We start from the raw sequence: 22,165 nt of genomic DNA, 5'->3' as shown, positions 1-22,165 counted from the left end.
TCTGGGAGAAGATACTTTGTTCTTTGGTTGGTACGGATTTTAGCCAAGTCGCTGGAGTATGTATGCATTTGGAGGGAAGCCCATCTATGTTAAGGGAGTATTAAGTAATGTGAATGGATAATGGGAAAATTTTGATTAGTAGCATTGAAAGCATTTCTGCATGAAGATGGAAGAGTCTAAATAAAGATTTTGAAATTTGGAGTTGGTAGGCATGGTTCATTATATGTACAACAAATGAAAACTTTATCTATATTCACTTTGTCTAAGATCTGGGTGGTGACTCTAGTTAGTTTATTGCGTTTTCTTTTTATTTCTGTCCAAGGTGAATGATGGGCGAAGTGCATCATCTCCTTGCTTGCCTCAAATTCTCTCATCTGTTCATTTTAGTAAGATGTCACCTTGTACAACATTGTATAAATTGGGAGAATCGGTTACGGGAATGAATTAGTTGCATCACACAGTTCTTGTTAGCTAGCTATCATTTTCAACTTTTGGTTTATAGGAAGTTGTATAAGTTCACAGATTGTTATTATTGTGAGCATAATAATTAGACTTTGATTATTGTGAGCATAATAATCAGACTTTAATTATTGTCAGCATAATAATTATTATGATTCAACTGCTATGGACATTTGAAATATCAGCATGTGTACCTGCATTCAGTATTCTGGATGAATGATGGCACACAGAACTTGTGTGTATTTTCCACATGAAGTAAATAATGTAATCAAGTAGGTGATTGAGACTTTGATCATACAACCCAGATTATTACCAACTTCTTTGGAAGCAACTCTTTCCAAGCTACAATTCATAAATTTGCAAAAGGTAATAATCCTTGGCAGTTGCTACATTGACAAATTCTTACTCAGACTACCATATATATACAATTTAGCTCATCAAATGCAAGAAAGGAAGAAAAAACAAATGCTTACACTCCAATCACATGTTTTTACCGCTGAACAATACATACATAAGGTTTTTACACATGATGGGATAATGCCTATGACATTGACTATGGAAACACCACATAATGCATTTGTGTATTGAAGTTAATAGAGGGAAAAAATAAAGATGTCCAATGGCAAAGTGGTAGATGCAACTTTAACATACCCAAAATCCATACAGTAAATCAATGGCTATTCATATCAGAACATTAAGATATTACCACGATGGCCTTTGGAGTGCAGCTACATATATAACACCACAAAGCTGTGGTTTATGTTCGCTTCACAAAGAAATATAACAATGTGAGCAAAAAGAAGCTGTCACGTAAAGATGCCCCAAGATGTAGTTTTAGTTCATAGATACAAACTCGTGTAAAAAAATATACACAGAACATTTGGAGCACATCACATCCAGTGATCAATAGATTCTAGGAGGTAGATGGATTATGTGATATCTATGTGGATATATTTCAATATGTAGACTGGGAGTAAGACCACCCATGTAATGTCTTCTCTATCAGTACAAATTTCAGAATTAAGGATTTAATGAACAAGGTAAACCAGATATACTACCCCAAAATGCCGTCATACAATACATCCTCTCATGGATATGATGTCCTATCCCTCACTACATTGATTGAATTTCATTCATAAGCTTTGCTTGGATTGGATTCCTTGTGCATCTATCGGACAGGTGCTGGGAAACCATTCCTAAACATTCGAACACATAGTGTGATCCCGAAGGCCAGCGCCACCCATCCGAAGAGGTCATACTTGAAACTGCTTGGAATCATCTTTCTCTTACCCTGGGATAAAAGCAGTTGAACAAAATAAGTGAGAGGTTTGAACGCAAATATAGTTTCTAGACAGCAGAAAAAATCCTAGAGGGACGTCTCTGAAAGGCCTTAGGGCCTGCGGCCCACCTAATGAAAGATTACAATTGCAGCTGACTTCTTGTCAAAGTGAGTAACAATAGAGGGAAAAATGATGTGCTAATCTAGCTTCCTAAACTAAAACTTTGGGCAAAACTGACAGATGTTAGTCACAGTTCAACAACAGAGAACTCAATGCAACAAAAAAATAAACCAAATATCACCTTCTTTGCTGATCCCCCATTTAAAGGTTTAGCTCCAGCATTCACACCCTTTTGAGAAGCTGCTTGTCTTTGCTGTTTCTGGAACTCATGATACAAAGACGGTGCCTAGAAAAAGCAGACAATAACTACTCTTCATTCCTCACTTTTAGCACAGAAATATGAGACAGACATAGTTGACTCGATGGACTCTACAAAATCATATTATAAACACAAATCACCAATATATAGAATATCTCAAGCCATGGTTGTGTCTTTAAAAACAAAAATCCAAGGGATAATGACGAGATGGTGTGTTGACATCGTCAAACTTTGCACCATATTTTTGCGGAATCCAAATACAATGTTGAAAGCCCTAGCAACAAACGGAGTTTGACGGAAATGAGGTGGACTGAATTCTAGCTTCCTCTTTGCATCATTTTGTATGTAGCCTGAGTACAACTTTCTTAATCCCTATGTTTATTAATATGGCAATAATGAGCTGATGAAATGGAATTTGCCAGAACATGTCTCCAGCATTCACTCTACGATAATGCAAAAAAACCTCTCAGAACGGACTCTATTGAAAATTTTGTTTATATGTTCATATATAGCTAATGTCAAATACATTAACCTGAAAGATTAATAACGGATTTTCCAGTAAAAACTACTTGGTTTCCTTCAATCACTCTGATCATGAATAAAATAAAAAAATGTTTGCCTTCAGTTTTTCCAGAATGAACAATTTGTAGGCTTGATAAAAACTCCACATTGCTTACATAACAGCCATGATCAGGTAAAAGTCCAATGACAGTTGAGACTCCTCATGAAGTTACCTTGATTCAATTCTGAACTTAATATGGAGCATTCATACATAGCAATCATTTCTGAAGGGAGTTATTTAGGCCAAAAGATACACATACAGAAAGTAAACTTGGTCAAACATTCTAGATAATATAAATGTATATCAAAAAATCATATACCTTCAAGGACATCTCAAGTGATCTTAAATATTGGATATTGTCCAGATCCTGTTACAGTTTCAAAGTAAGAAAAAGGTCATTGGACAGATGCCTTTGTTTAAGGTATAAGAAGAAACCAACTACAAAACCCTTGTTCTACTGAGTATTAATGATATAAATCTTCCAATTGTGAAATATTAATAAAATTTTGAAACGTTATGACATCTCCACTAAACTGAAGTATCATAGTGCTAACTGGCCTTTTTATCATATTAAGTACATAAAATCTATAAGTAAAACTACAGTTCAAATTACTTGATCAAGTGCTTGTTGAAAGCATTGAGTCGCCTGTTTGAAAAGAGAATATGCTATTGTGCCATCTGTCTCAAGGAACCCTTCCGAAGTATATGCATTTCCCAAGCACCATCTAGTGTAATGCCTTTTAGGCTCAAGTTTTAAGGCTTCCTCAAACTTTGATGTTGCCTCTGCAATCAATAGATATATTACATCAATGAATATTGTAGAGAAAACGTAATTCTACAAAATAACAATGAATAAAGGGAAGCAAAATAATACAGAATATATGCACTGATCTTATTGACTATGCATGCACAACTAAAAAGGGAAGCAAAATAAAAATGAATAAACACAAAAAATTGGTCACTTCTATCACATCATTGGAACTGAGGTTTTGGTGCTTGCAGTTGAATCTAATCATGACAGTGACAATCCATCTTCTAGTGATACATCCTCTTACACAATGGGACAATCATTATTGATGAACGAGTTTTAAAATGATCTAATCTCACCTTAACATCAGATGATACCTCTGCAACAACCTGATCTTAACGTCACCAGTTCTTCCATTAACATGGCCCATCTTAAATGTAATAAACCTTAAAAATATATAGATAGGTTCTAAATTTCCTTGATCATAAACGGAATACAATGTTGTGCTGCTATTTCACTCCACTAGATCACTTCTCAATACTATTGTAAATTTGATCTTCTTGAACAAATCAAAGGTATGTAACCCATCTTAATAAAATACTTGCAGTATATCCATCTCCTAAACAAAAATGCATTGTATTTTCAATCTATTGTTAATGCATATGATATATTTATTATGTCACAGTTCCTGCTAATACCGAATGTTCTTAAATCCGCCCTGCAAAGAAGATGCCAATTATCTTGCATCTTAAGTCAAACGCAAGCATTGATTCAATAAACCAAACCTACATTCACTTAGTCTACCTCCATGAAATGTTTCCAAAAATATGTGCATACTAGCTTTCTTAAGCCTTAATGATTTATGACGGCATCAAATCTATTCCCAGAAATTTCCTCAGCAGAACACAGCAAATTGAAGTGCAGGTTTATGAGTAAGAACTTGGAACATCACCTTGGCTTTATCCAGTTTTGGTAAATTTTGCTTTGATCGTTTTACTTTGGCTTGGGTGCAACAAGTACTTTTCACTTGCCAATACCACAGGTTTTTTTGTTTCTCAGGCAATATGAAAGTTATTTAAAGTTTGGACAAGAGTGCCAAATTATCTGAATTGTTATGAATGTTCAATGGTTTAATTGCGTTTTTCTTTCACATGATGACAGAATTCTTATGAATTTTATCTTTGAAAAGTTTATCAACTTTAAAGTTGTTGATATGGTTCCTAAGGTTCTTCATTTTAGCACCCTATTCTTGACAACTGTATATCCTTATAATATGCGAAGTTTCAGGACCAAAGCCAAAGCCAGTATTAAACCTGGAAAGTAAAAGAAATTTGAATCTTTATTTATTTACAAGATGACAAGAGTGGTTCCTGGATTTCTTAATATATGGGTGTTGAGCCAAAATGGTTTTGTAATCCTAGAGCTTCCCTATATATTGTTTTAGTAGTATTGGAGGTTCCCTATATATTGTTTTTGTAGTACTGGAATTTCCCTCTATATTGTTTCTGTAGTACTGGAACTTCCCTCTATATTGTTTCTGTAGTACTGGAACTTCCCTATAGATAATACCCAACGTTTCATGCCTGATCACTGCTTAGCAAGCGTAAATGTTAGCAATTTGGCTATTGTCCGAGATGCTACAATAACTGTCATAGGAAATGCTACAATAATTATCATGTGAAGATACCAATCATGAAAATCTACTACAAACTCTGGGACATTGATGATATTCACTATAGGTTCCGAGTCCAATCACTAAGATGGTTCGACCAAAAGAACCAGCACTAGGGGATAACTTTCCATATGCTAGATTGTCCAACTAAATGGCTCCAATTTTAGCTAGGGTTAATCATATAGTGATCTTCTATTTGAATCTATTGGACTGAGCAAATCTACTAGGCTTGCTAGATCTCATTGAAGAACTGGAATCATGTTTATCACTAGCATTTGGTGTATTGGTATATGTGGACAAATCATGACCATATATCTTGGGTCAGCATAGAAGGTTTGCTCAACGTCACTGCTTTTTATTTTCAAACAAAGTTCTTCGACAATGCACCACATTAATTCCAATGACATTTTCAAACAAAGGTCTTTGACAATGTGCCACATAATTTCGCATTGGAATTAAGACAATCATAAGCGTGAGATTGGGTACCTAAGCAAGCCTTGAAGGTGGGGTTTTTGTGAGAAAACTGTTATGAGCTGTAGTACGGTGCAAAAGAGGCTAGTAGCAGCAAAAAAATATAAACTAAGCAAGAACTATATTTCTTAGTAAGGCTCAAAGCCTTTAAATACAAAAATGAGAGTGGCGTTTGTAATAGATGCATTTACCAAAATGGAATAAAATATTTCTAGGAGCATAATGAGTTATAAGTATTCGAGTACTGGAGAAGAAAAATGATGTAGTAAATGGCATAATGAAGTAGTTTCACCTTCCAGCAGTTTAAACTGAGATGCGGCATTTGTTTGTATTCGAAATGTCATTCAAATAATATATTATCAGTTGCACTGCTTGACTATTAGTCTCTGTAAGTGAATTTTGATTTTCATGAAAAGTAAAACGTTCGTCACACCATTGCAGAGACCATGCCTGGAATTGATTCATTAATGCCTCGGTATCCCAAGTAATATTGCATGGAAGAAAGCAAAAATATGTGGATTAAGCCAGGGAAAGAAGATCTCCTTGCTGCAATCTTTGAATCTTATTGGTTGTCATCCTCACCCTATCAGTATCTCGAAACCGTGCTTCAAATTCTTAAATAAAACTACCAAAATCCTCTAGAGATAACAACTTCTTCACTAGAAATGGCCCAAACATTGCTATTGTCAATCCAGCTTGAGCACTTATTGTCCTCCTGGGGACTTTTTCTTCATTCTTTTTGGTCTCTCATGGGTCATGCTGACATTCGATAATGATAACAAAGCCTCTTTATTTATCTCACGATGTTTTAGTTCAAATGAATTAAGTTAATAAATGCTGCACCTTACTCATTTTTAAATGGGAAACACAAAGTAATTTGAAGGTAAAAAATAAAGACTGCTAACCTTCCACCATGTCCAGGGCTGCTTGACCTTTCCTTAGCTGGGCTAGCTCCAACAGCAAAGCCCCCCACTTTGTTAAATTCTGCAAAAATACATAGTCAAGCATCATAGCAAAACACAACAATTTCAGTTTCACAGTATTTTTACCTTAACAGTTTCTTGAGTTTAGGGTTTATGGCTTCAGGAACGGTTCTTAAGCTATTACTGATACTCTAACCATAGCCTTAATTTTGATTGACAAATCTACAGGTTAGGGATTTAGGTTTTAGTCCCTTTTTTTGTTTGGTACAACGACCCTGACATTCATTTTGTTTTTTGGCCAGCCAGTTTGTTTTCTTGCTAAATTCCTAACCCTAACCTTTTTTATTGATCAATCTAATGGTTTGAGCTTTAATAATATAATTTTTCGAGCAAACGGTTGTACGAAAATTATATTATTAAAGCTTAAACCATTAGAACATATAATTTTCGATGAATGGTGCTATAACCAAACCAACTGGCTAGCCAAAAAACAAAATGAATGCCAGGTTCGTTGTACCAAACAAAAAAATGGGGATAAAACCCTAAACCCCTAACTAGTAGATTTGTCAATCAAAATTAAGGCTATGGTTAAGAGTATTAGTAATAACTCAAGAACTGCACCTGAAGCCATAAACCCTAAACTCAAGAAATCGTTAAGGAGTTTAAACCGAAACCATAGGGTCAGATATCGATCAATGTATTGGTATAATTAGGATTCCGGTTTTCAAGCTTGGGGTTTTATGGTCTTCGCAACACTGAGGAAGAGAGATACATACATACCTCTGCATTGAGTGGAGCGCGTGAGCATTCTGCGGCGACTTTATCCCTGGCGTTTTCGATGGAGAAGTAGCGTTCAATCTCGTGACGGGGGAGGAGCGAATAAGGGTCCATGAGGAGGAGCTTCTCACTGTGTCTCCGGGGCGTTAGTTGTCTGCGTGAGACGATCAATTTCCAAACCCTAACAAAGATGATCAATTTCCAAACCCTAACAACAAAAGGAGGAGGCCACAGGAGGAGAACAGAATTCGTCCTTCGGTACGGCCCTAAAGACTTAGGGTTAGGGTTTAGAAGAGTCCACTGGAGGGTTTTAGAATTTAGACTTAGCGTTAGGGTTTAAGAGAGTCAAGGTGCCCCCTATAATACATATGTATATGTACATAATTCTCCGGCCGTCCGTCCGCTGGTTTTTTTAGGGTTTAGGATTTAGGGTTCCAGTCGATACTTTCGCGGCTCATGGCCTAACTACACATAATATCTATCTCTGCTCTCGTAGACCTGACTTGACCACCTGAGAGGCGTCTCTTTGGCCCTATATCCCCCGTACCCGATTCCCAGCAGCCTCCAAGGCGCGCAAGTACCGAATCCAGCTCTAGCTGCGCAATTTATGGACTCACCCACTCCCTCCACAAATCAACATGGGACACTCACAACCATAAACCGGTACTAGATTCGGTTTGCTCCGTGCCCCAAGTTGCATCCCTCCTTCCTTTCTTAGATCTTCTTAGAAACCTTTAGATTAAGGTGGTTGGTTGGTTGGCATAAGGTGGAGATGAACGAACTTGTCGTCAACTTTGTTTGTATAGAAAGGCAACCACTCGAGATCGTGGAATGGAAGTGGGCCAATTTGCATTAGAGTTTCATCACTTGGTTCAATCTGCATTATATATTCTTGGACCATGTAAATGAAATGGAAGAGGGTGATCATTTAGTCAAGAAACGATTGTTAGATATAATCAATGATCAACCCCAAGTTATCAATTATCACCATATGTATTCTTTGAGTGCACCAACATTGAAATTCACTTTGATCGTAATTTGAGTGAATTCTTCATTGATCCTTACATTAATGGAATGAGAATTGAATAGAACGTTCAAAAAAATAAATTGTGGAGAATGTTTGGCATATTATGCTTGGTTCGTGAAAGCATGGCAATTCAAGTAAAAACACCAATGGGCACAATATTTAAATTTTGAATGTAATGGTAAGGCATTAGTGATAGGTTACGATGCCCTCTTTGTGACAATAAGGCATATTGTTGCCGAAAGTGAACGTCAATGTTAATTGAAAACACGAGGTTTGCTTCATTAAAAACGTGTGAATATGGAATGATAAATTGTGTATCTACATGTGTTGGAGAAAAAAGGGTTTTGAACATGCATGCTGTTGGGATTACGGTCCCTTCGGATGGGATGGTCGGATCCGGATGGGACGGTCCCGGTTTCGGTTTCGGTACCGGATGACGAATGTACCCGGAGAGCGATCCGGATGCAGGGACATATCCGTGAATATGTTCCCTATGGGCCCATGTGGCTACAGTTGTAAATAGCCCAAAGTCATATAAGTATAAATATGACTTAGGGCAAACAGTTTTACTGTTGCTTCTTATTTTTTCTGTTTTTCCACTTTAGAGAAGTGAAGAGAGAGCAGCCGTGAGAGAGAGAGAGAGATAGAGCGCGAGAGAGAGAAGAGGTAGACGCCTCTGTGTATTTCCGCCGCCTGTGGCGAGGACAGCGAGCTCAAGGTCGTCGCCTTGGAGCTCGTCATTGTATACTTCTCTGTATAGTGTTGTTTGGAGTCTTGTACTCCCGTGGTTTTTTCCCGTCCGGGTTTTCCACGTTAATCCCTGTGTACTCGCGTTTCTTTTGTTTCTCGTGTGGTTCCTATTTTCTGCTCCATTGATCCGCGATTACTCGGTTGTGGCCGAGTGAAGAAGGTGAATCGAAGCGTTGATTCTCATCAATCTGGTATCAGAGCGACTGTTGCAGAAAATGGAAGGCGGCGGCAGCGGGCAGCCGGGGATGATGGTGCTGAATGCACAGAATTACGCCGACTGGAAGATCAAGATGGAGGATCTTCTGATTGTTCGGGACCTGTACGAACCGATCGACAGGTCGGAAATACCGAAGGGGGTACTTGAGTCGGAGTGGAAGCTCCTGAACCGGAAAGCCGTAGCGACGATCCGACAATATGTCGATGTAAGCGTCCTACAACATGTGGCGAACGACACCAACGCATATGAGATGTGGAAGAAGCTGTCGGGCCTCTACGAGAGGAAGAATGCGTTGAACCGGACCTCCCTGATGAGGAAGATAGTGAATCTCAAGTACCGGGACGGCGAGAGTATGGTGGAACACGTAAGCACGTTCATGGGATTCGTGAATCAGCTTGCGGCGATCAAGTTCCCGTTGGAGGATGCAATGCAAGCCATCATCCTGATGTGTACATTGCCGGAAAGCTGGGAGAACTTGGTGGTGACTCTCAGCACCTCCTGCACAGAAGATAACTTGTCCTTGCAAACGGTAAAGACAAGTATTTTGAACGAAGAAGCGCGTCGGAGAGATAAAGAACCGGCCTCCGACCCGAAGGCGCTGCTTACCGAATCGGATCGGGGAAGACAATGGAACCGGAGTCCGCAAAGACGGGAGAAGTCGGGGACCCGGTCGCAGTCAAGAGGAAGGCCCACATGCTTCCACTGTGGGAAACCGGGGCACTTCCGAAAGAATTGTCGGCATTACCGAAAAGACAATGGAACCGACAACACCGATTCGAAGAAGTCACCGGAGAGAAACGGTGCATACCGGGGAGCCACGGACCGGAGAGGTTCGGATCGGCGAGGGCAGGACCGGAAAGGAACGACGGCACTCGCGGCAAGTGAGGAAGAAATCATGCTCATCACCGAAGAAGATGAGCTAAACATTGCCGGCGATGAGACGACCTGGGTGGTCGATTCCGGAGCATCGTTCCACCTGACCCCGGAGAGAAGATACTTCTCATCCTACACAGCCGGTGAGCATGGCTGTGTTCGGATGGGAAACGAAGGTACGTGCCGGATTGCCGGCATAGGAGATGTGTGGTTGACAACCCCGACCGGATGTAAAATGCTGCTGAAGAATGTCCGACACGTTCCGGAGGTCCGACTGAACCTGATTTCGGCCGGGAGGCTAGATGACGAAGGCTACACGGGTAGCATCCAGAACGGCGTAATGAAGTTCAGCAAGGGGAGCCTGATAGTGGCTCGGGCCCGGAAAGACAACACACTGTACCTGATGAATGCCCGGTTATGTCCGGAAGAGCTGAATGTGGCAGCCGACACTGCCGGTGAGCTGTGGCACAAGAGACTGTGCCATATGAGTGAGAAGGGGATGAAGAGGCTTGCAGAAGACAACCTTATTCCAGTGAAGCATGTGCACCTGGAGAGGTGCACCGACTGTCTGGCCGGTAAGCAAAACCGGACCTCCTTCCACTCAAGGCCACCGACGAGACGTAGCGCACCATTGGAGTTGGTGCACACTGATGTGTGTCAGGTAGAAACGAAGTCACATGGCGGAGCCCAGTACTTCGTAACATTCATCGATGATCATAGCCGAAAACTGTGGACGGCACCGATGAAGACAAAGGACCAAGTGTTGTGCGTCTTCAAAGATCTCCACGCGAGAGTGGAAAGGGAATCCGGCAAGAAGCTGAAAGCGATACGAGCGGATAACGGAGGGGAATACCGGGGGCAGTTCCAGGAGTACTGTCGCTCGAAGGGAATCCGGCTCGAGTTTACTGTGCCGAAGACGCCGGAACTGAACGGGCTGGCCGAGAGGATGAACCGGACCATAATGGAGAGGGTCCGGAGTATGCTGGCGCATGCGAAATTACCTAAGGGATTTTGGGCTGAGGCAATGTCGACGGCGACATATGTGATAAACAGATCACCCTCAGTACCTTTGGACGGAGACACGCCGCAGAGAGTGTGGACCGGTAGGGAAGTATCCTACCGGCATCTGAAGGTGTTCGGGTGTCTCGCATACGTGCATGTGGCAAAGGACCGGAGAGGAAAGCTAGATCCAAAGACCCGGCCATGCATATTCCTCGGTTACGGCGACGACGAGTTCGGCTACCGAGTATGGGACCCGGTTGACAAGAAGATATTCCGGAGTCGTGATATCATCTTCATGGAGAACAAGACACTCGCCGACTGGGAGTCGGAGAAGAAGGTGAAGAGCTCCAAGTCGACCGGTGAGGATCAACTCTACGAGGAGCAGTCCCGACCGGCAAGGGACCGGTTAGCACTCGAGGATCCGGCCGAAGACGGTGAAGAAAGAGAACCGGCCGAGGAAGATGAAAATGATACCGGAACCGTTCCCGATCCCGAAATGGATTCGGATGAAGAAGAAGAATCGGAAGAACCGGTTACCGAAGCTCCGGAACGGAGATATCCTCTAAGAGAGAGAAGGGCCCCCCGGAGATTTCCGGAACCAGAGCACGTGCTGCTAACCGACGAGGGGGAGCCGGAGAGCTTTGAAGAAGCAAAGCATGACACCCAGAGCCGCAGGTGGTTGAGTGCCATGCAGGACGAGATGGATTCCCTGCATGAGAACCACACATATGAACTTGTGGAGTTGCCGAAAGGAAAACGGGCACTCCGTAACAAGTGGGTGTTCAAGCTGAAACCGGGAGATGCCGGAAACCCCCCGAGATACAAAGCCAGGATCGTGGTGAAGGGGTTTCAGCAGAAGAAGGGCGTCGACTTCGACGAGATATTTGCCCCGGTAGTGAAGATGACCTCAATCCGGACGGTGCTGAGCATAGCGGCAAGCATGGACCTCGAGGTAGAACAGATGGACGTGAAGACGGCATTCCTTCACGGTGACCTCGAAGAAGAGATCTACATGCAGCAACCGGAAGGATTCGAGAAGAAAGGGAAGGAGCACCTGGTATGCCGGTTGAAGAAGAGCCTTTACGGACTGAAGCAGGCTCCCTGGCAATGGTACCGGAAGTTCGACTCCTTCATGACCGACGAAGGGTACCTCAAAACGCAGTCCGACCACTGCGTGTTTGTGAAGAAGTTCGAAGGAGGAGACTCTCTAATACTCCTCCTGTACGTGGACGACATGTTGATCGTCGGACGGGACCAGGTCAAGATACGGATGCTGAAGAAGGCTCTTCACCGAACCTTCTCAATGAAGGACCTGGGTCCGGCGAGGCAAATACTAGGGATGCACATCATCCGGGACCGGAAGAAGAAGCAGTTGTGGCTGTCACAGGAGAAGTACGTGACAAAGGTGCTTCAACGGTTCAACATGTCGGAAGCGAGACCGGTCGGATCGTCCCTCCCGACAAACTGCAAGCTGTCCAGCAAGCAAAGTCCCAAGACAAAGGCTGAAAAGGAGGATATGAAGAAAGTGCCGTATGCCTCAGCCGTCGGGAGCTTGATGTACGCCATGGTGTGTACGAGACCGGACATCGGATATGCAGTCGGAGTGGTGAGCCGGTACATGAGCAATCCCGGTAAAGAGCATTGGAACGCGGCCAAGTGGATACTCCGATACCTGAAGGGCACAGCAAACGTGTGCCTCCGATTCGGCTCCGGAAAGCCCGAACTCGACGGCTTTACCGATTCGGATATGTCGGCTGATGCAGATACCAGCCGGTCCACATCAGGGTATGTGATGACGTATGCAGGGGGAGCTGTTTCATGGCAGTCGAGGCTGCAGAAGACGGTTGCGCTGTCAACCACGGAGGCGGAGTACATGGCGGCTGTTGAAGCCGGCAAGGAAATAATATGGATGAAGGACTTCATTGGAGAGCTCGGTATCCGGCAGAAGGAGTACCGACTCTACTGCGACAGTCAGAGTGCAATCCACCTTGCAAAGAACGCGGCCTATCACTCCCGGACGAAGCACATCCAGCGAAGATATCACTGGATCCGGGAAAGGATAGAAGACAAGGAGTTCGTGCTGACGAAGATCCACACGGACGAGAACGGGTCGGATATGCTGACCAAGGTGCTCACACCCGACAAGCTGGAAGCATGCCGGAAGAGGATCGGATTGGAGAGACATCCCATGCCGAAGTGAAGGGGGAGTTTGTTGGGATTACGGTCCCTTCGGATGGGATGGTCGGATCCGGATGGGACGGTCCCGGTTTCGGTTTCGGTACCGGATGACGAATGTACCCGGAGAGCGATCCGGATGCAGGGACATATCCGTGAATATGTTCCCTATGGGCCCATGTGGCTACAGTTGTAAATAGCCCAAAGTCATATAAGTATAAATATGACTTAGGGCAAACAGTTTTACTGTTGCTTCTTATTTTTTCTGTTTTTCCACTTTAGAGAAGTGAAGAGAGAGCAGCCGTGAGAGAGAGAGAGAGATAGAGCGCGAGAGAGAGAAGAGGTAGACGCCTCTGTGTATTTCCGCCGCCTGTGGCGAGGACAGCGAGCTCAAGGTCGTCGCCTTGGAGCTCGTCATTGTATACTTCTCTGTATAGTGTTGTTTGGAGTCTTGTACTCCCGTGGTTTTTTCCCGTCCGGGTTTTCCACGTTAATCCCTGTGTACTCGCGTTTCTTTTGTTTCTCGTGTGGTTCCTATTTTCTGCTCCATTGATCCGCGATTACTCGGTTGTGGCCGAGTGAAGAAGGTGAATCGAAGCGTTGATTCTCATCACATGCATGTGACAATTAAAAGAGGGATGTTGTGTAAGAGCATAGCCATACAATGTCGTGAAGAAAGAAGAAGAAGACGTTCATTGTTTGCAATAGATGAATTTCTAGGTGGATATCAACTAGTGCATGACAAATAGAGAGAATGATTCGAGGAGAAATTGCAATCTACTAAAGGTGGTTAATATTATCTTGGTACCATTTTGTTGCTAATTATTAGCACACTAGGCTGATGGTCATGGTACATCGTGGCACAATGCAGTTACTAGCATAACATTTAATTATTTTACATCTTAGCTTTGATATCTTCGTTGCATGTGGATCGATATTGTATCTATAATCGACATTTCTAGCTCCCATGATTTCGATTGATGCTTAAAACGAGTCAATTATATGGTCATCACGAAACGTCGAAACAATGTAAAAGCCAAATGAGGCATATGTTGGCTATTATAGCTAATTGGGCATAAAGTAAAATGTGTAGTCATTCCTATCAAACCTCATTGTAATGATGAGTCCCTCCAGTATTGATTTAGTCAAAGTGGGGCATCACACAAGCTAACTCACTGAATGATACTTTTTATCCATATCCATCTTTTCATTTATTCATTCATTTCATTAGCAATCTCCATCTTGTAGTACCCATTATATATAGCAATTTTAATTTCTTACAAAATACAATGAACATTGATTGTGAATTGACCTCATTAAAACCTCGCCATCTTTTATTATGTAGGATTTTGCTTGCAACACCTCAACTTCCCGATGTACAATGTTGCTAGCACCACATGAGATTGTTTGATCACTACAAGAGAAGAGAAGGTAACTAAAATAAACCCATTTCACTACACTCATAGCACTTAGGAGTTTCAACGGCTCGGTTCAAGCCTAAACGAAGTCATTAAATTGTTTAAAACGATTTGACTGTTCGGCTCAACTTGGTCTTGAGTTCGGTTTGGGAAAAACGGTTAAGGCTAAATGGTTTGTCCAAACTGGTTTGTTTCAAGTTTGAAAACTACCAAATTGGTTAAGCCGAGTTGTTGCCAATTCGTACTTAGCACTACTACTACTACTACTACTACTACTACTACTACTACTACTACTACACCCAAAAAGAACATTTTCCAAGGTATTGAGCATCACACCACCCGCTCATCATCAGTTTGCATCTTCCCCCCATAGTTCAAACAAGTAGGATAAATTTTCAATGGATGGCTCATTACATCGTCGCCTTTCTATCATCAATGTCACGATCCAAGTATCTCACGCGTTCAAGCACTATTGTGCATGGTCAATCAATCTCCTGGAACTATTGATCAACACCCAAGTTATTACCTTGGATTGGAGTTATAGCGACTTAGTGTGGTTTCTATTTGTCACATTTTCCAAACAAAAACTATGTATTATGACATGTCAATCTTATGGTTTTCATTTATAGGTCTTGTATTCAAGTTATCCCCATCAAGACATGTTAGTCAACCTATCATGCTTTGGTGATGTTATTTTGTCATCCTATTAAGAACTTGTTTATAAATCATTACTTAAGAGTGACATGAAAAGCACATTACTTCTCAATATTATTTGGTAATAATCACGACAATCTAAAAAAACACATGATGGCATCATTACAATAAAACGTGACTCGTAAACTTGTAATATATTCTTTGATACAAACTTGAGAATTTCATCAAGAAGACAAAATGTGGGATTTTATCACTCAATCAATCAATCACCCTTTTGCGCTCAAACATGCTAAATCCTCTAGACAAGAGTTGTACTTTTGATACTAACCAATGCACTTGCCTCATTCAAGCAGTCCAGGGCCCAAGCTATGTAAATTACTGAATGATAGCAATGACTATGTTCCAGATTTGAGATTGAAATAGTGCTGGAGTCTTAAAATGATTACTGAATGTGCCATTGAGAAAACCATTGTAGGTCTTTTCATACCTCTTCCATGAATTGCACCATATAACTGCAACCTATTTATCATAACAAGCATTTAGATTGTTGATCATTAGATGATCATACCACATTCCTTTCAATCTCAATCACTTCTCTTTGCCATTTATTCTAATTTAGTAAGAAATTTCCCAAGGTCTTCCCTTACTATGTGCAATGTCATTTTTCTGCATTTTCTCAATCAATTGGGTCTACAACATTCATCAAATTGATGACGCATTCACTTGATCAATTTAACCTACATTTGACAAAGGATTAAAATACCTGGGACATTTCACTCATTTATCGTTAGGGATGGCACTTTGGCATAGAGGCACCATACAGATTGTTTCATGAAACTTTGAAAGTCCGCATTAACCATAAGACCATAAGATGAACTAAATTGATGCAGATGGATCTAGAAACAAAACTCATTGAATATGTGAGATACAGAATATCAACTTGTCATTACAAAACTTTAGATCGACCTGCACCCTGTCTCTGCTCTCTTCAGAGGAAGAAGTATAATTATCATCAGATATCCTAGATACTAGAACTTGCAAACAATGATGCAGCAGTGCTAAAGACGTAGTTATTCCAGTGCACTGGTTCAAAAGAGATGAGGCATGACAAAGATAAAAAGTTTTCGACAACAATTTCATTTTCTACTATGAATGGCAAAGTCCATTCCAATGGGCAAGTGATCACTGGGATGAGTGTTGTTTGGAAGTCCACCAACCACCTCGACTGATTCTTGTGTAGGAAGTTCAAGAAGGCTAATAGCTTTTATACGCTCCAAACAAGAAACAAAAATATAATCCAGAGTTCCAGTAAAATCAGGCGTGCAATTCGTAAAAGCAGGCTCTCCTTGTACAGATGCATATATACTATGAAGTGGTAGCATAGACGCTGCATTCTTTTCATCAATTTCACAGTTTTCATCCTCTACCGCTAATTTTGAGAGCATATTATCAATGGTACTACCAGATATAAGGTGGGTATACACCTACAGATAATTACGGCCGTCAGCATACATGCATACGTATTAGATGTGTGTGTGTGTGTCAGCATCACAATCCAAACTATACAAACTGTATCTCTCTCTACCTTATCTCCAGGTGTTGAGTTAAAATCGCCGCATATAATCACAGGGATCTTGACATTCAGGTTGTTTTCTAGCTTGCTTTGGAAGTCCAAGACACATTTTATGAGATAATTTGCCTGTGCCAGTTTCACATCCACCCACTCTGGATCCCTGAACAAAGTGAAAGAGAATTAATGATGTGGAGAAAAATATGTATAGTAGGAACCAATTACCTTAATGACATGATAGTGTTCACCATCCAACAACATAGGCCTCAGAAGAGGTATCAATGACATTACCAATAAATGTGTGTGTTTGCTAAAAGAAATATGTTATCCAATGCATGAGGCACTCTAAAAGCTGCCATGATCCCAATACAATCTCTTTTCAGACGCACTTTTGGATCGTTTGGGTCACCCCTTTCTGTGTTCACATCAAAACCAATAGTTAATTGATTAGTGACACAGACTTTTAAAAAGTGAGAGATCAACCTGATTCATTGTCAGAAGTTGCGCCATTTTCAGCCTCTTTTCCTTCGTCCGTTTTAGGAACCAGATCATTATAGTGGATGAATTTCTGTTCAATCAATTCAAGACTGCAACAATAAAATTGCAAGAACCATCACTCAATCTTCTTACTCTAGTCTTTTATAATAATTAGTATTTTGTTTTCTATTGTTTTGTAGATATAAATGAATTGATCAATTAAATGCAATGAAACCATTTAAAATGTATCTACTTTCAAACATTTACCGTTCCCGTTGGTAAAATATGCCACATCCATCCCTTTTCTTGCCTGGCCGTTTCAGGTATATACTTGAATAGCCATGCTTACTAAGCTGCCCCTTGTAAAAGCTTTCAAACTCATCGACCTCCTAAAACTCATGAGTGTAATCTCGGTATCAGAACAGGAAACCAATGTTCTTAATTTTTCTGTATAATATACCTTGCTGACATAAAAGGATTCTTTAATTCACATTGTGCTTTCTATTAGTTCAACACCCATAACTAAATGTATATAGCAGAAGACCATCACCTGTAAGCAAAGAATATCTGCCTCAAAACTTAGGAGGCGGTTCAATAAAGCTTGAGAACGTGCCTTCCATCTAAGAGAAGGAGAGAAACAATTATTACTTGAAACAACACAAAAGTGTTGAATTCACATTTACTAGAAAAAGAGGGAGCAATGAATGAAAGTTCACTAACCGAAGACAACCTGGGGGTGAATGTGGGAAAAGAGCACTTTTGACATATGCCTATTTTATAAAGACAATGAAAACAAACATGATCAGCTATTACAATTGAAAAGAAACCTATGCATAAAAGGAGGTTTCGACAAGGCGTTACCTGAGCGAGGATGTTGTAAGAAACAAGCCTAATAGGATTCACTGGAAGATGAATCCAATCAAGTTAAGAATAAACTATAAGTTACCTGCAGTCTTCTCTTTCAGTGGTAATTATGTAATTTCAACCTACCATTTTCAGTAGTGAGAATACTTCTTGATGAATCCTCAATGGGAGCAAATACAGGTTTCCAGGCAGCTGATTTGATCATATTTGCCTTCTGCAGTATAAAACATAATAAAAACATGTAAGATGAGAAAGAGAATATAAGTACCTCTTTCTTTAATTCGTCCAGGTGCCGAAAAGAAATGTTCTATTGAGATGAGATTCAAATTCAGACCCTTGCTACAAAATTTGAAGGATTAGGATCCAAGATGAAGAAATGAAACTGACTGAAATCTAAAATTGATGAAAATAAAAAAATGGTGTGTGAGATTTAAAAGTTTCCTAGCACAGTCTGGAATCAAAATGGAGTTGAGATTGCCACCTTAAAAGGAAAATAAAGGGATTCAGATTCACACCCTTGCTGCAAAATCCTAAGGACTAGGAGCCAAAATGAAGCTGACTAAAACCAAATGCGAAAACAATGTGTCGAATTTAATACTTTCTTTCCAGCAATGTCTATAATCAAAATGGAAACGAGATTATCAACTTATAAATGAAACTGACTGAAAAAGAATGAATGAAAATAAAAAACAATGCATGGAATCCAATCTCTTCTTTCCGGCAAGGTCAATAATTAAAATGGAGTTGAGATTGCCAACTTACAAAGGAAAATAAAGACCTACTCAGATCAAATTATTTCCCTGAAGTTTCTGCCGACTAACATGAAGGTAAAAGAAACATCCACACCTGGTGTTGAAAGCGAACATGAATTTGGAGATGAGAAGCATGTGTGTAAGTAAACCGCAACATGCAAAAATTGATCTACAGGCAAGACATTAATATTTCTTTCTTTCTTTCTTTCTTTCTTCTTCTTCTTCTCCTTCTCTCTCCTCTCCTCTCCTCTCTCTCTCTCTACATAGATCAATTATCACATCATATAGAGAGATTGTGTCAGATTATATGGATGAGGCATCACATTACTCAAGGTTGGCACTTATGTCATCAAAAGAACTTGCTGAAGATGGAGATATTCATCCATGGTATGCTGAAACCCAACAAAGGTTTGAGTCACATGGAATTATTAAAAATGTGCTACTCCCGTTCCAAAATATCCTGGATTGTCCCCATCTAAACATGACCAAAATGAAAGAGACTAGACTTATCTGAACTGATATTATGAACTTGGAAAACAAGATAACATGGATCAGCTTCAAGATATCACTTGGTAGGAAGATGGCCCGCTATTAGACATTTTTTACACACAGGGGACAGATTCATCATCAGTCCATCTTATATGCACACACATCTATCCTATGCACTGCACAGTGTGATAGGGAAGCTGCAAACTTCATCATATCAGTTCGAGATTGAGATAGGAATATATGTACAAATACCTATAGGAGGAAGAATTTGCGAACTGTGTCATTAGGGAGTGGAATCTGAAGAACACTATATTTGTCATTAGTATTTTTTATGAAATAAGAGGGAGATACCATTGCCTCTTTAAGCAAAAGCTTCAGTCCATTACTCAAGGTAATGGAATATGCAGACCCATGGTGCTTAGGACTTTTCTTGCTCGAAAGACAACAGTACAGCCACACAAGCTCATCTACATAGAACAATCACAACTTTCTTTAGCTCCATCACTCCTACTCATGCTACAAGTCAATCATGGGCTCCTGAGCAGGACATTGCAAAGGGGTTACGATAGATTGACCTATAGCAGTTTGCTGTGGATGTAGACCCCAGCCTGATGGACCATGATCTCACCACCCTTGTAATTGATAGATAAAGACCATTGTCTCTCGACATCGCAAGTGCTTCTTAAAGACAAGACAACACTTAAGATGTAATGTCTTGTTTGGTCTTATAGGCCATTTTGGGTATCTTTCTTTCTGTCCATGTCCGATCCACACAAGGAACTATCAAACTATCACGATTGGCTACACACTTGCCAAACTTCATGGAGCGATACTTGAAACAGAATTGAAAAATTTACTCGAGGTCAAAGAGATTTGAGCCCCAGGAAAACAGGCTTTAAGAGAGAAGTCTCTACAACAGATTACACCTATCACCCATCGTAAACCTAGGGAGAACAATGGCCATGATCTTACACACATTCACACCAACTCATCGATAAGCTGTATTGGATTTGCAAGTTGAAGTAGTGGATTCCTATGTAGATATAGAGTTACATTTACAAGCAAATGGATGCTCCTTTCTGACCCAAGCACAGGAACGACTCACTCAAGAATAAACAGCTCCAGCCATGTTAGAAATACAATGCCACTACTCATACCAAAGTATGGTTATTCGACACAATAGACACCATCACCCTCATCTACATTGCAGCCATATGGGCTCTAGGCATCCTGATGTACATTTGGAAATAGAGCGTCCACCCCACATGAGATCATCTGTGCATAATCGGCAGCACCCCTCAACATCAAGAAATTGCCACCCTTCCAATATTGTATACTGCTCCAGAATGATGAAGAAAGCAAGGTACTGCAGTAACCATATAGTGATCATAAAAGAATGCTGATCACAGCAGAGGCTGTGAGTACCAGAATATACTCCAGATCATAGAGATTATTCAAAACCATGTTACTTTTTCATAGTCTCATTCCACTGCGCCAACCAACCTAGATATGAATGATGTGTAGTCATCACCACATATTAGTTATGCACTTCACGCTGGTGAAGAATCTCAAAAATCATTCCACCACATGAATTCAGATAATGATTATGGTGCTTCAGGAGACATAAAGCTATTACTTTTGTATCAGAGCGGATGACATGAAATTAACTCGTATTTGTAATCATGATTTGTCTTTACAGCCCCATTTAGGCTCTCTACAACACCACCATCACGTGGGCTATGGATGCGTATTTGTAATCATTATTTGTCTTTACAGCCCCATTCTAGCTCTCTAGGAGACGTTGATCTCTCTCTTTTTCTTTCTCTCTCAAAACAAAAAAAAAAATCAACAACTAAATACAAACTAAAAAAGAGCAAATTTACATCATCCTCATCTCCACCATCACGGGGGCTATGGATGCTGAAAGAACAGGGATGTGGGTTACCTTTTCATACGAAGACAGCGTGCGCCCCTTCCCCTTCCCCTGCCTTCTCTTGTGAAGAGAAAAGAAAAAGAAAGAAAGAAAGAGGAGGGAGTGATGGTGGATTCAAGCAAAAGTATGTATGTATTAGGCTGGATATACAGAGATAGATAGATAGATCATAGAGCCTAGTAGTCTTTTAGGCTTTCCTTTCCTCTGTTTTGGACATGAATAAACTAACAAATAGACAGCTCCATAGTATTTTGTGAGTGGGTGCATGTGTTCGTGTGTGTGTGTACAAACAAACTGATGAAAATCGGGACGGATGTTCCGCCTGGTTTTCTTTTTAAGTAGTTAGTTATTGACACGTCGCCCATGACGACAACTTGATGCTTCTTAGGTTTCTCCATCCCAATCCTCAATATGTGTCAAACGAGGTCTAGAAGTTGATGTACACTTCGATGAGGTAATATGACAATACCTATATTTCGATCGAGTTCATTATTACTTTCAAAGTGCTCGATTGTTATAAATTACATTGAAATGGTGACACATAAAATGTGAGTGTCATAGTCAACCACAACTTGATGTTGTGGGTTCAAAGTATCACAATTTGATGTTGTGTTTGATTGCAATTGTAAATGCTTTTAGTTTGACGTTGTGCACAATAATTACTTCTCACAAAAATTGTGGCTTTCCATATTT

The 22,165-nt window shown here is 40.7% G+C and overlaps 2 protein-coding genes across 2 annotated transcripts; both read right to left on the bottom strand.

Moving 5' to 3' along the window:
* Positions 1–1,250: 1,250 nt before the first annotated feature.
* Positions 1,251–7,529, bottom strand: LOC147850240 (mitochondrial import receptor subunit TOM20-3-like). Its single transcript, XM_087336833.1, has 6 exons — positions 7,275–7,529; positions 6,477–6,555; positions 3,294–3,463; positions 3,000–3,047; positions 2,041–2,145; positions 1,251–1,750 (listed from the first exon to the last, which is right to left on the bottom strand). The coding sequence occupies exons 1-6, from the start codon at positions 7,383–7,385 to the stop codon at positions 1,628–1,630; spliced, it is 636 nt and encodes a 211-aa protein (XP_087192959.1). The 5' UTR covers positions 7,386–7,529; the 3' UTR covers positions 1,251–1,627.
* An 8,756-nt stretch (positions 7,530–16,285) lies between these two features.
* On the bottom strand, positions 16,286–21,594 carry LOC147850239 (carbon catabolite repressor protein 4 homolog 4-like). Its single transcript, XM_087336361.1, has 11 exons — positions 21,485–21,594; positions 19,145–19,219; positions 18,425–18,512; positions 18,296–18,336; positions 18,155–18,204; positions 17,985–18,054; positions 17,702–17,823; positions 17,441–17,544; positions 17,249–17,372; positions 16,973–17,120; positions 16,286–16,871 (listed from the first exon to the last, which is right to left on the bottom strand). The coding sequence occupies exons 2-11, from the start codon at positions 19,205–19,207 to the stop codon at positions 16,524–16,526; spliced, it is 1,158 nt and encodes a 385-aa protein (XP_087192487.1). The 5' UTR covers positions 19,208–19,219; positions 21,485–21,594; the 3' UTR covers positions 16,286–16,523.
* Positions 21,595–22,165: the final 571 nt, after the last annotated feature.

This window comes from Azolla caroliniana, unplaced genomic scaffold, assembly GCF_043228905.1.
Source record: "Azolla caroliniana isolate FFs.n. ecotype wild unplaced genomic scaffold, voAzoCaro1.0.p SCAF_21, whole genome shotgun sequence".
NCBI classification, from domain to species: domain Eukaryota; kingdom Viridiplantae; phylum Streptophyta; class Polypodiopsida; order Salviniales; family Salviniaceae; genus Azolla; species Azolla caroliniana.
This window is presented reverse-complemented; position numbering and strand designations above follow the sequence as displayed.

Bases quoted from the DNA above. Each gene is read 5' to 3' on its own strand.
- LOC147850240 (XM_087336833.1), bottom strand. From the start codon at position 7,385: ATGGACCCTTATTCGCTCCTCCCCCGTCACGAGATTGAACGCTACTTC. The intron at 2,146-2,999 runs GTATATGATTTT...TGCTTTTTCTAG, and splicing joins CACTTGAGATGTCCTTGAAG to GCACCGTCTTTGTATCATGA. The intron at 1,751-2,040 runs GTGATATTTGGT...CTTTTATCCCAG, and splicing joins ATGGGGGATCAGCAAAGAAG to GGTAAGAGAAAGATGATTCC.
- LOC147850239 (XM_087336361.1), bottom strand. From the start codon at position 19,207: ATGTTGCGGTTTACTTACACACATGCTTCTCATCTCCAAATTCATGTT. The intron at 18,205-18,295 runs GTAACGCCTTGT...TTTATAAAATAG, and splicing joins CTTACAACATCCTCGCTCAG to GCATATGTCAAAAGTGCTCT. The intron at 16,872-16,972 runs GTAGAGAGAGAT...AATTATCTGTAG, and splicing joins ACTCAACACCTGGAGATAAG to GTGTATACCCACCTTATATC.